The sequence below is a fragment of the Achroia grisella genome, unplaced genomic scaffold (genome assembly GCF_030625045.1).
Source record: "Achroia grisella isolate CSIRO2021 unplaced genomic scaffold, CSIRO_AGI_Agris_v1 utg874, whole genome shotgun sequence".
NCBI classification, from domain to species: Eukaryota; Metazoa; Arthropoda; class Insecta; order Lepidoptera; family Pyralidae; genus Achroia; species Achroia grisella.
This window is the reverse complement of record NW_026713051.1, coordinates 2424774-2439857: the sequence shown is the minus strand read 5'-3', so window position 1 is coordinate 2439857 and position 15084 is coordinate 2424774. Positions and strand designations below refer to the sequence as shown.

At 33.3% G+C, this 15084-nt stretch overlaps 1 protein-coding gene across 1 annotated transcript in view; it reads right to left on the bottom strand.

Moving 5' to 3' along the window:
• The window catches only part of LOC131853020 (uncharacterized), a 116368-nt gene extending 106366 nt beyond the window's left edge, over positions 1–10002 (bottom strand). The window contains exon 1 of the mRNA XM_059203811.1: positions 9525–10002. Coding sequence (XP_059059794.1) covers positions 9525–10002 — 478 coding nt within the window. The remainder of the gene's footprint in view (positions 1–9524) is intronic.
• Positions 10003–15084: the final 5082 nt, after the last annotated feature.

Below are 15084 nucleotides of genomic sequence, written 5' to 3'. Positions count from 1 at the left end.
GAAGGTTATTAAATTTCACAGTATCTTTTTACTTCATATATTTTCACTTCATGTACTTAATTACTACTATAAAAGTACATGTAAGTGTATTACAAAATTATCATCACGTTCATTTACAGTGCCACCGCCTCTTAAGTTGTTTCACTTTACAGTACGTATATGGACACATAAGTACATAAAATGTAGCGACCATAAGCTGTCTAAATCTTGTGAATGATTATTTGAGTTAAAAAATCATACACGGGTTTTTGTGACATTGTCACGTTCGCTTGTTGCTAAAAGTATTGAATGGGACATTTATTTCAAGGAAACTTATTTTTACATTTTATTTTGTATTCGACACTTGGCAGTTTATGTTAAATTCTTATTTTATTTCGAAACGGGCCAAGCATAGAGTTGCCTGGGTTAGGTGCGTTCGTTTCTTAGCAATACAATAATTAATTAGAAGAATTATTTTCCCCTCCGATCGATCCCCCGTCCAGTTCGGGGATCTAAATTACGACGGCCTGAACCGAGGTTCGAACCCCTAGTGGTACCCTCAGACTAAAGTAGTATCCGTCAGACAGGAGTTGGCCTTCAGCCGCTTCACAAGTCCTTCCGCGGGTTTGGAGTGCCATCTGCACTCGCCCCCTAACGTCCGGTGAAGCTGTAAAGGCCAGTTGCAGTCAACAGCATAAGAGTAGTCCGAAAAAAGAAAAGGATTATTTTCAGTTTACATTCCCGTAGCTAAAATTAACTATATATATATATATCTGGTGTTAGATATTTTGTTAGTACAGAACTCGGGCCAGGCATAACATTTAGGTATGCCCTAAGTAGCCATGAATGCGTAACTTGCAGTAGCTGTTAGAGCGAGTTTTAATTAACAATAAACTTGAGTTTTAGTACAAATTAAACATGCTATTCTGTATACATTTATGCAATTATATAAGAATGATCTACGATTTATATATCTAAAGTATATTTCATAAAAATAACCCTGGACAATCCACATAGCGCCATCTTGTCACAAGATAAGCAGAGGTTGCGATATGGGTACCTGCTAGCCAACTGATGTAAATACTTAAATACATTTTCTTTTGTAAACATATAGACCTATACAAACAATCATACTTATGTATACAAGTGCTTACACCGTACAAGTTATCGTACCTTTACTTTTTTTTAACTATTCCAATGCTTAACATCATTAGAAGCCGTAGCTGGTCTGAATGATAGAGTCAGCTTGACGGAACGATAGAGGGTACTCACCCTCAGCCGCTCCATAATCTGCATTCGCAGATGGCACTCCAAATCCGCGGGTAGACTTATGGAGCGGCTGAAGGCCAACTTCTGCCTAACGGATACGTACGGAATCGAACGCGCGACCGTCGGAAAATAAGACAATTCGCTAAACCGCTAGATCACCAAGGATGACAGAAATAAAATTTCTAGGCTTTACATTATTACAAAAAGACAAACGGAACAACAAGAGCTTTTGTAAAAGTTGTAAATATATAATAGTATTATCTTCTACATACATATAATTAGAGATAATTAATTCGCTCGTATGTTGTAAAATTCAATATTAACTGCATCGTGATTACCTACGTGTAAGTAAAAAGGTAGGTACTGAAGAAAGTATCAAGTTTCACGAATGACATAATAGAGATAAATGTGGTGGGAACACCAGGTCAAGTTACAATAACTGCAGTGCAACTAAAAACAATATAATATGAGTAAGGAATCTATTTATTATTGTAATGAGAAGCGAGTGTCTCTCACGATTGTTATAATTCTCAGTGCGACTAGTAATCCGCTTAGTAACTTGAAGACGACCTCATAATGGGAGAATTATCAAGGTATATAATATTTATAGTTGCATTTCGTTTATTTATATAATGAGTAGTTTTCTATGTATTCACGTCTTTACATTAAATAAATAATGGAGTGATTCATATTTTACTGACTGAACGTTCTTTTGCCATATAAGTTAAAATCGCTATTAATAAATAGGAGTTGGTGAATAGAAGGGTGATAATTTAAGGTTGTATATATGTTTAATGATACATCACAAATTTTAAAATAAAAAAAGTCATAAAATAATAAAAATGTGTACAACTCTTATCACTTAGGGTAAAAGAAATAGGTAGTAGCCGATTCACAGACCTACTGCAATAAAATTTTATAAAAATCAGTCAAGCCGTTTCGGAGGAGTACCTGTGGTAGCTAACATTGTGACACGAAAATTTTATATATAAGATTACGAACATCAAACAGGTTTTTAACAGATTTTCCAATAAAATTAAAAGTATCCTTAAACACATATTTACAAATTAATATATTTGGGTACGTTTTAAGTAGGTAATTACCATAAGAGTACCTACTTATGGTATCTTCGAAAATATCCAATAAATTACTAAATAATAATAAATGAGAGTTGTATAGTATGTAAATTAGATTCTTACTTATATGACTTGTAATCTACAGTACGAGTTATCTACTTCAGTTTTTAATTATACAAACTCTAGAGATTTGAAATAAATGCCAGTGAAAACTGTTTAGAAAATAAGTGGATGCATTATCTTACAAACCTATTAAAATAGATCGATTTCTACCATAAGACTTCTCTGTAGAGACAAATGATATTGCTAGTAATGTGAATTAAAGTTCTTTTTTTTAATTAATAATGAAAAAGGCTAGGCGCTATCCATATAGCGCCTGTAATGGGCTTATGCTAACAGTATTCAGTGGACGAAGGTAAGTTGAGAATGCCTGGTTAGATCTTCAGTCTCGCGACGAGTTTCGCAATCAAAATAATGGTCTTTAGGGAGTTCTGCTGGATATAAACAAGTTCATATCATAATAGGTCATAGGTATATAGACAGGAATGGAACCATTAGTCCCTATTGCTAACTTACTCTTCTATCCTCTATAGCCAATGCTCAGACCAACTGAATATGCATAAAAAAATCTTACAAAATCGGTCAAGCCGTATAGAAGGAGTATGATAACCAACATTGTGTCACGAAAATTTTATATATGACTACTACTCGCCCCGACTTCGTCCGGATGTACCTGTATTATATATGTATATAAATCTTCCTCTTCAATCACTCTATTTATTAAAAAAACCGCTTCATAATCCGTTGCGTAGTTTTAAAGATTTAGGGACAGACAGCGACAGCGACATTGTTTTATACTATGTAATATAATAATGATATTGAAAATAGTAGTAAAGTTGTTAAATTTACACACGAGTAGTCATTATTGCCCTCCCCATAGTGTACCTACTCGTTAACACAGTCATGTCAATCTCTACGCAGTTCTCCATAGATATCTTCGTGCTTGATATCTGATGAATTTGCTATTTTGGACCAAACTGTCTGTTTTTTACTCTTATCTTAGTCGACTGGTGCCCCAATTGTATATCTATACTGTATCACTACACTGTTTTATTCGATCCATATTTCACGCAATAAACAAACACTCCTATGTATAGATGTCGAATTTCGTACAAGCATTAATAATGAATTATGTAGCCAAACTGTGTTAAGGGAACTTCATACAGACCCCATTGGTAATTTCAAATTATATTTGCAGCGACTCTATTTTACTACAAAATCATTTCGATCTTGTAATGTATGGAAATGTAATACATAAACGATTTATTTATTTTTCATAGACATTAGTTTGTACTATATTCGGAATAGGTGTATCAATCATAATTACGATAACTAGTAGCCTATAGCAATAAACAAGATACAAGTACTTTATCTATATTAGTATATTATAACTTTTTCTATATTAGAAGATACAAGTTGAGAGACGAAACATCGCTTCTTTAATTACTTCATACTTACTTACTACAACGAACAAATCTGGTGTCACACTAAATTAATTTTCTTTTTCAACTAAACTCGTATAGATGATCGTTTTTAATAGTCTGTAATTTAATAGGTAGGTACATTCGCTAAATCAAAACGTAGCGTATTCATCTAGTTCTAGTAGTTTGGTATTATCCCGTAAATGTTAACCTTGTTGAGATAGAACTTATTTATTATACACTTGCTACTCGCCCCGGCTTCGCCCGTATATGTATTATATACATAAACCTTCCTCTAGAATCACTGTATCTATTAAAAAAATCGCTTCAAAATCCGTTGCGTAGTTTTAAAGATTTAAACATACAGACAGCGACAGCGACTTTTTTATTATTTATGTTTTTTATAATATTATACCTATATTGTTTTTATATGACATAAGTCAAATACACAATCTTCTCCGACCATACCGGTGCCGTTTTCTTTTGCTCGTCGCCGACGTCTTAGTTTCCATCCCTCACCATCTACTAGTCACTATTTTCTTCATTATTTTCTACTTATAATCTTAAAAAATCTCACACTATGCTATTTATGCTAGATAAAGTCTGAAACTACGAATATTTTTTAAAGAATTTAAAGATACGATAATATTTATCCCTATAGGTGCACGATTATCAATTTTTTAAATAGAAATAATAAGAAAACAGCAACTCGTAATAATAATATAAATTATGACCAATAGTAAACAAGTCGACGCCCAACTACCTGATTGAATGTCGCTCAGACGTGAGACCAACATCGTGCTGCATCGAGACAGGTTACTACAGTACACTAGGTACCTACATTACTACAGTACAATTCTCAGTGATAGCGAGCTAGACGAGCGGCGAGCACCGCAGTTTCAAAACATACGGAATATTTGAGTATGTACATCCTATTTAGGGTTACCACCCGTACTTTATAATAAAGTATTGTACGTTATTTCAGGTAATTGTACTCTATGCTTTATGTGAACAATAAAGTAGATGAAAATACTTTATTTCGCTAGATTTGATTTCTTTGAGATTTTGAAAAGTTTAGTCGAATGTATCTTTTCATTAAACGAAATTTATCGATTGGTGCTGACTGAATCGATTTTATTCATTATTTATTTTAATCTAAATATAGAATGTAAAGATGCCGTGCAATTATTTAATAGAGATACTAATTTGATAAAAACTGCAAAAAGCAATAAAAAATATGTTTTAAAATAAACAATAACAAGAAAGAAAAATAAATTGTACTTTATTTTGATATTATCTCCGTTTTTTCTTACCTATAATAACCAATGTATTTTCACTGCAAAAAAGGTGACAACCCTAATCCTATTCCGATATTTTGTATATACTGTATGAAATCTTTACCCACGGCCTATAGAAAAAATAGAGTAGGAAGTTTAGATAAACATCTCTAGTTTACGAATATTTATGTCGCATTAATGCAGACAATGGGATTCAGACCAAAATATGACAAACAAAAATAATATATTAAAGTTAATCATTTAGGAGGAATATGGTAACTAACTTATAAGACGAGAATGTTATATATAAGATATATGAAGATTTATAATAAGGTTTCGGATATTAATATAAGTTATTTTGTTCATCTAACTAAATGCATTGAAATTACTTTAATTTAACCGTTTTTTTACTTTTTGTTTTGTTTGTATTTTTACTTGTTCACTAAATACCAATTCATTTTATCTTTTTTAATTAAATGGTTTAAAAAAAATTACTACATAAAATTAATAGTTGGTTAATACTGATTTTTGTAGGAAAACTTTTGTTAACTGGGTCATATTTTGCCCAATCACATTTGATGCGGTCATTATTTATGCGTATAATTAGTAACCCACGTTTTTTTTATTGAGTTTCCGTAAGCATATCCTCTTGACTTTTCATATGTTTTGAAAGTATATGTTTGCTATAATTACGTTGTTTTTTATTTTAAAGTATGAATATAGTTCCATGCGAATACAAATATAGTTGCATGTCTGTCTGTCCATCTGTATAAATGTTACGTTTAGACTACTAAACAATTGAATCGATCTCAGATTATGCCATATAACATAGTTCTTATAAAATACGAACACTTCGCAGGTAATAGCTATTTAATGATTACAGTATGTACACTGACATTAAACGTGGTTATTTGTATGTGTGTTCATATAACAAATGACGTAAAGTATAAGAAATGTTGAATAATGACGATAAGAAATGTGACGCATTCACGGATGAGCAAAAAAGGACTACGCTTTATATACAACTAGCTGTGCCCGCGGTTTCACCCGCGTGTAATTTATAGCATATATGTTATTCCGATGTATAAGCTATACTACTGCAAAGTTTCATCAAAATCCGTTCCGTAGTTTTTGCGTGATAGAGTAACAAACATCCATACTCACAAACGTTCGCGTTCATAATTATTATTATATATTAACTAGCTGCCCCGCAAAGTTGTTTCGCCATATACCTAAATGAAAATCGCTATTATAAAATAGGTGCTGATGGTAGAAGGGTGAAAATTTGGGGCTATATGTATTTTTTAATGCCACATAATAAAAAAAACTGTAATAAACATATTTTTTTTATAAAAAAATTGTTATTAGGCACCCTTAACACTTAGGGTTATAAAAATTTGTTATAAACCATTCAATAACAACATTCTCAGACTTACTGAATATACATATATAAAATATCATCATAATCGGTCAAGTCATTTCAGAGGACTATAAACACGACACCTGTGACACGAGAATTTTATATATTAGCTAACAATAAGACATAGAGATGAAACGTTCAAATTTCAACGTTAATCAGCAGTATTCACTCCATTTCGAAATCACAAAGTGTTACATATATATCGTACATGTAGTGTTGGTATGTTTTAACTGGCCGTGAAAGCCGCTGAATAGGATTACCGCCTATGATGTATTGGCGTGCACCACGTCCGTCTGACACGTCATAGGCATGTATTGTAGCGAGCATGAGTCGCTCAGGGGCTGAATTGACTAATGTTTATTGGCGCTTTATTTGTGTAGTACAATTGATTGATACGGAGAGTGGATTCCTCAATTACTTAACTATTTCCTATCTATACATGCAGTAATTTATATGTCCTGGTACACTAAATTAATATGTCACCAATTGTTTTCTATAATGTATCAGAATGCATTCAAATATTCGTAAGAGGAAATTAAATAGTTATGTTTTCTATTTTCCATGTCATATTTTCTCACCATTTAAACATTATTGGAGTTCTAAAAATATGTCAAAAATAAAATTAGCCAAATCTGTCCAGTTGTTCTCGAGTTGTAGCAAGACTAACAAATGTCATTTCACTTTTATATATAAAAAAAAGAAAGAAGATTGTAATAATGGAGGAGCGTCTTTCAGGGGACTAGTTGACCCATTGCTAGTAATATGTCACGTCAAATCGACCTTCAATCAGTTCCCCTGGAGACTATCGTTAATTCCTGGTCAATTTTCCATGATGGGCTGAGTTACTTCGTGACGTTGTCTTGCAGTTTTATTTTATATGTATATACCATATATATACTTAGGTAAAAAGAAAATACAGAAAAAGTCTTGGAATACGCAGATATATATTAGAAACGGTTGTCAAGACATTTAAGTATAAACAAGAATAAAATAACTGTAAATTTAAATATAAAGTTAGAATAATAAATACATTTCCGATTAGTCAGTAAAGTATACAACACGTTGACTCATTTTATCATCCTACACTAGTGCCCCGCCGGTGTGTATGTACCGTTAAAACACCAAATGCACCGTTCAATTACCATCCATTAAAAATGTAATGTTGTTATTCGCCTTTTGGATTCATTGATTAATGGGATGAATGATAAAAAGCCTCTAATAAACACCTCGATGAAGCATCCGAATATAATTATTTTATTTTACATTTTATAGTAACCCATTTATAAATTCGATATTATTTCCCACTATATTCGATGCAAATATATTCGCAGGCAGGCGATCGGGATCATATTCAATTATTTGTTGTATGCACAGTTAAATGCGTTTACTTTATAAGCGTTATTCGATTCCAAGTGTCACGCGAATACAGTAGCAGTGTAATTAGTAGGTACCACTTATGACAGTACTAATGTATTACGTTATCTCTGACAGTATACACAACAAATGGACGTAGTAATTTGAATTTTCAATTTCGTCTGGAATATCTTTTCGACCACGTCTAGTTCAAACCGTAGAATTTGCTTTATCGTGTAGTGTCTCTGAATCGTAAAAACATTCAGCGACCTCACCCGTTTCTTCTTGAAATGTACTTCATATTTTCTGTACGAATATTAAAACTGCGTTCTTATTTATATACATTATAAATTATTGTATACCTGAAAGGGTGCTGTTTTCATGAAAAGTACGTTCACAACTATATTTTCGTAATACTTTTTGGTACGATTTTACTCTCTTGAAATATTTTAATCAGATAAGTTTTAGAGAAAACTTTATTGAAATGTTTTTTTATTTAAATCATATGCATATTCCCTAATTGTGATTACAATAGACTTTTCGGAGATAGTGAGAAACTAAATATAGTATTTAAACTAACTAAATATGTTGGTTAATTCATTTAGTTATATAAACTGTTATTTCAGTATACCTATCATAATTGTACTTTCATTGTTGATTAGAATGATTATGTCATGTTAATTTAATAAATGATAAGTATACGTAGGTACAAACTACGATTTGAAAATAGACTGATAAAGAAATATTAAAACTTTATTTACCTTAACATTTGTTTATCAATTATTACGTGTTTTATTTTTACGTACGTACGTGTTATATATTTGTCATTTAACTATTGGAAAGAAATACTTTTTAAAACACAATAACGTTTGTAAACAAAAATCTAACGTACTGATTGATGTTACGTATTTATCGGTTAACGTGTTTGTTTACAAGGCGTACCTTCAACATTATAAACATTAAATACGGAATTTCTATTATTTTGCGTAAAACACCTACGTAGCGTATGTTTTTATTGAGAAAATTCTATAATATTGTCTTGCAATATTCGGTAAACAGTCTGAGCGTCTTTGCTCGACCATGAACGCGAAAAAAGGCTAAAGTCATCGAGTGCTCTCACTTTAGACGAGGACAATGGGTTGTCGGGTGTTTTGAAACATGACGCCTTGTCTACGTCACTTGTTCTGATAACGATCCCAAATGACTTTATACGTTATTATGATTCTTACGAAACTGTTTATTATTAGTTCAAGCGCATTCGCCGACGTTTTCGCTGTAGCTCCTTGTAATTGATTCATTTATATAATACGTTTAGGAATCGCTGATATTGAAAGTTACCAGCAAATGCGTATTCCAGTCGCGAAGCATTATCCATCCACAGTCGCATTTGCAGAATCCCGTAACCTAAACATGTTGTTTGTATGTTTTTACTGTAAAATAAGTATTTATGAAATATTAATTTTGTTATATTAGAACAGGTTAACGAGCGATTAAGTGTGAAAGGTGCTCGTATACTTTAAGGTTTTTTTCATTCAAGTTTATCATCGACTGTGGATCGCCAGCTGCGTTGCGGACTATAGATGAACAAACGCTCAGCTTCGTAAAACGAGTAGAGGGAGCGAGGACGACGGGACTACGTTTGTCCTTGGCGAGGACAGAGGTGACTCACCGAGAGGCTGGTGGAGCGCGGCGTGCGCGTCGCAGTCGGCACAAATGGTAGAACGGAGCATTCTTTCACGTTGTAGTCGACGTAGCAGTTGAAGGTGCTGCGGCGTGAACACCGTGCCGGATCTCTCGCCCACCAAAACCACGTCGCCGGCGTCCCACCACGCTTGTTCCCGTAGAGTCCCGTCCCGATTGAACAGCCCCATATCTTTGTACCCCTCCGGAGGACTGAGCGCCCCGGGCTCGGGTTCCTGGTGGCGCTCGCATGCTCCACAACCGGAGCATTCTTCGCCTTCTCCTTCATCGGAATACCCACATTCGTCTCGCACCACGATAATATAATCGGCCTCGAAAAATTCATTTGCGCTCTCATCAAATACCACCCTATGCTTTTTGGCCCTGGTCCCCTTTTTCAGTGACGATTTTAAGTTTTCGTGATCTTTATTATGGCGCGTGTCGCGGGCGGCACGGTCGCCACGCATCGTCGCGTGTTGTCGCGACGCGGGCAGTCGCCGGAGTGTCGTAAGACGGCGACGACGCCGCGACGGGCGGATCGTCGACTGCAGCGCCGCGCCCGCCCGCCCGCCTATCGATCGCAGCCGCCCGCCCGTTTCGACAACGCGACGCGACCATCAAAACGACCATCTACACAAACACCGTCGAGATACCATACCCGCCATAAACATTCGTCACTGCCTCTCATCAATTAGACACGTTAAACATTACATATACTCCATCCACAGCCGTACTGCGAACTAACACAGAAAGTAAATAACTCGCCGCGATCGTGCTACAGAATTGAACGGATCGAATTTGAAACCCGATCAAGATTTATATTATATTTTTTTTTTTAAATAAAGTACGCAAGTACCTCTTTGTATTAAACAGATTATATATTTTTTTATCTTCTGAAAAAAATATGTAAACAATACGTAAATTATACGTCTATGAGATCGTTCTGTAACTAAAAGTTTCCAGAGTAATACAAAATCAACCAAGAAGTATTTACTTGTGAATACATCAAGATTTATATATAATTTTTATTTTTCTTCAATAAAGCACGCAGGTACCTCTTTGAATTAAACATATTATATAATATAATTTTTATCTACTGAAAAAAATTATAAACAACAAGAATATTATACGTTTTTGAGATCGTTCTGCAACTAAAAGTTCAAGAGCAATAAAAAATAAACCAAGTAGTATTTACTTGTGAATATACAAGTAGATACTGACTAATTATATGCGATTAGTTCACCGCAGGGGAGGCTGGAATACCGCTGCGCCTGCAACACCTCACGAGAGCGTGTATTTATGGTAAACAATAACATTGTGCTCCTGCCCTCACTGAAGGTTCTTTAGGTATTCGTTTAAGATTACAGGCACCCTGATCTTGCCATTAAACACAAGTGGTCAGACACCAGAATAATGGAAAAATTAATAACTTATGTCGCTGCAAAAAGACAAAAATAATAGACCTAATTAATTAATCGCATAAAAGACATTTTTATGAAATATTTTATATGTAATTACAAGAAATTATGGTTACAATAATATTTGTATTTTCTGGAGATATTGATGTACTGGCCTCGGCTTCACACGGGCGTACATGTATTATATATATAAACCTTCCTCTAGGATCACTCTATCTATTAAAAAAAAACTTCAAAATCCGTTGCGTAGTTTTAAAATTTTAAGCTTACATAGGGAACAGACAGCGACAGCGACTTTGATTTGATTTATACTATGTAATGATGATAATAATGATATATAACCAAATAATCTTTTATTTATATTATTAGTTACTGTATTGAACGTTTTGAGACACTTAATTATCTGTATGCGACTTACTTTATCGCGTTTTAATTCGTGAAACATTTTATTCAAGAAGGAATAAAATATCCCTGATTTTATACGATCCGACCGTCATTATTGTACAACGATTCTGATAATCCATCTAATATTAGGCAGACATGAGGCAAACATTTTTTTATGTTAAGGGTTGTATATAAACTCATATATTGGTTTACACCAGGATTTCGCCTTCTACACTCTGTATTTAAATTTATACTCATGTAAAGAGTGAAGTTTATTTACATTTATATTATATGATACAAGCTGACTTTTGACTATACAAATTACTTCTGAATAGGCTACCATTATCAACTACGGATATAAAAAATAACTAGTTATCTCTAAATGGATACATAAATAATAACTATTGCCAGAGTTATCAAAATGTACACCAAAATTTACATAAAACTCGATTAAACTGTTTCGCGAGATATTTATATATTAAACTAGCTGTGGCCGCGAATTCGTCCACGTGGAGTAGACAACGAATGACGAATTTCCATACAAACATTCATCAGATATTTGTTTTATCTACTTTTAAAAAATTTACACACTCAATTTTTTTTTTTTTTTATATTTAATCAAATGCCTATAAAATAAGTTTCTAGGTTTTAACTTTAAACATTATGATATTTTCTATACAACCTTTCATCTCCTCTTTCAATTCCTTACAATCCTTTTTTCACATTAAAAAGTAGCCTATATCCTTTCGACTCTCGAGGAATCTGTACGAAATTTAATTTTAATTGATTTAGTTATTTTGGCGTGATAGCGCGACTGACAGATAGAGTTACTTGCGTTTATAATATTAGTAACGAGTAAGGATTGTATGATTATTATTGCATGCATTATATTACTTATATTACTGAATAGATTATACCGTTATATTGCCACATGATCGCGTGTTGACATCGATAATGTATAAGCGATGCAGATACAGTATGTCATGTGAATGTCCGCTAAGAATTTGGGTCATGACGAAGGAATAGGAACAGTCCCATAAAAAGCTAATATCATCCGCGATAGGTAATCAATGGTAATAACGCTTGATACTGACAAAAGTACCAGTGTCAAATGATATGATGAGAGTGGATTCACTATCATTATTATTGTTAGATAATATAAAACAAGTCGCTGTCACCGCCTGTCATTATGTATGCTTAAATCTTTAAAACAAGGCAACGGATTTTGAAACGTCTTTCTCAATAGGTAGACTGATTTAAGGGAGAGGTTTATGTATATAATACACACATACCCGTGCGAAGCCGGCGCGAGTAGCTAGTGTTCAAATAAGAGGAATCCCCCTCCAATCAATCCCCCGTCAATTCAAACGGAGATCGAAATTACGACGGTCTGAGCTGAAGTTCGAACTCCTAGTGATGCTCACAGACTAAAGTCTATATATCATATAAATGTTTATATACCATATAGTAACAGAAAGTTTCGAGAAGTCAGAATTATATATTATAAATACAAAATGTATTTTTAGCGTAAATTCTACCAATCAATGATCATGGTCTGGTATTCATTTCAGTACGATATTAGTACCTGTTGCAGATATTTTTAATCTTGAGATGCGTCTTCAACCACCTGTGGTACAGCCTCCTATCTCGGCCTGCATAATGAACATTGAATTGCCTTGTTACATCTCGACCAGACTCAAGTACAATCGCATCTCTCTACCCTAAGGTTGCCTGAAAGAAATCACTTTTCAGCGATAAGGCCGCTCATTGTTGCAAGAGAGAGCTTGCCCATTGTTATATATTTGTACATAATAGTAGATATAAATGTTTGATATTTTTCTGTGACAGCTTGTTATGAGTACTAGACAACTGATATAAATATTTAGATATTTTCTGTAATTACATACATAATATATACCGATACAAACCACAAACACTCATGAATACAAATGTGTACGGTGCAAGGAATCGAACTCGCGACCATCATAGAAAAGCGATGTCGCCGTTGGCACTAAAAACTGAAAAGTACATCAAGTTGTGATACTAATGGTACTTACAAGTTCATGCCTCATGCCTCATCCGAAGAACAAAGTTGTCACGCATCTATACCTCCAAGAATTTTCCTTTCATTTCATAGTACTATTTACTACCAATAATTTATCATATTTTCTACTATAGTCTGTAATTTGATCACGGATACTAAATTGACAGGTGTAAATGTCAAATTGTCAAATAATGTTACCACCTATAGCGCGGTAGTGGTGTACCTGCCATACCGATTTGTCTAATCGGAAACTTTCATTTTAACATATTAGTTGTAAAACTTTAAATGATATTTCCACGATAGATTTTTAAAATTTACGTACATATTACATTTTTGTAATAATGTGTTTAAAATATACATCCTCATATTATTTCTGATAACCAATAGAAATGGGTAATTAATATTAATTTCCGATAGTGCCACAACTCTATTTAAAAAATATTATAATCTGGTATTATCGGTAATGTTAAATTTGTCTCCGGGATTAAAAAACAGACTAAAGATAACTCAATACACTTTGTATCGCCTACAATATATTTTATAACAACTTTTGATCAATGACTGTCAATCGTAATCAACTTTAAGCCTACAATTCATTTTAATCAATAATGAATAGATGACTCTCGTATAAATCAAATATCGTTGAGTTTTTAAATAAATAAGGCAATAAGTTTTCCTTTTATGCAAATAAGTGGAATGACAAATGGTAAATAAAATATATTATACAGTTTTGACGGCCACGGTGGTCTAGGGGTTTAACACACCGCTTTACTTCCGATGGTCGTGGGTTCGATATCTCGCACGGTGTCAACATTTGTATTCATGAGTATGATTGTATCGGTCTGGGTGTTTTCTTGTGTACGTTATGTATTAATTTATAAAAAGAACTACGTATATCTATCAGTTCTCTAGTACCCACAAGCTCTGCTTACCCAGGGACTAACTAAAACTTGAACTAACTGTGTTAATTGTCCAGGATTATTTTTATTATTATTAGTTTTGTGTAATATCGTATATCATTTGATAGATTCACCGCTGTCACATAAACTCAATGAACCAAATTAACTATTGAACGCAAGATATTATATACATGAAAGTGATCAACAGTCTACAAAATAAAATCTACGTATCTTTTATGTTATTATTTTTAACTGAACTTCAGGTGGTCGGATAGTATTTTTTTCTGAAGATTTCGCTACATTATGATGAATAAAATAAGTGAAATATTGAAATTAGTCTGTTTTTATATATTGTTATAGATTCTATTACACGGCGTCTTCTGGGTCTTCTGGAATCAGCAATAACATAAAGACAATCAGCAAACTTCACATGCAGAAAAAAACAACACACAACGTACGTAAAATAAATCTTCCCGCCTTTTTCTTCTTTATAAAATCGCGTATAGAATTTGACATCTAAATGTAATAGAGGTATCTTATACTCATTGTAAATAATGTTGATCTCGTAAATTATGTAATAATTATGATACCCAAAAAAGTAATACATTAAAAAAAACAATCTATACATTTCTACTTTATGCGCAAGTAAAATATGTTGTGTAGCATTTTCTTAACGATCTCATCATCGTTCAGACCAAAGATAATATTGCTGAAGACAAACTACGGTAGACCTTAGTATCCGGGTCGAAAGACAAACAATATGTGTGATTTGTATGTTCGACATTCATTATTTTAATACTCACC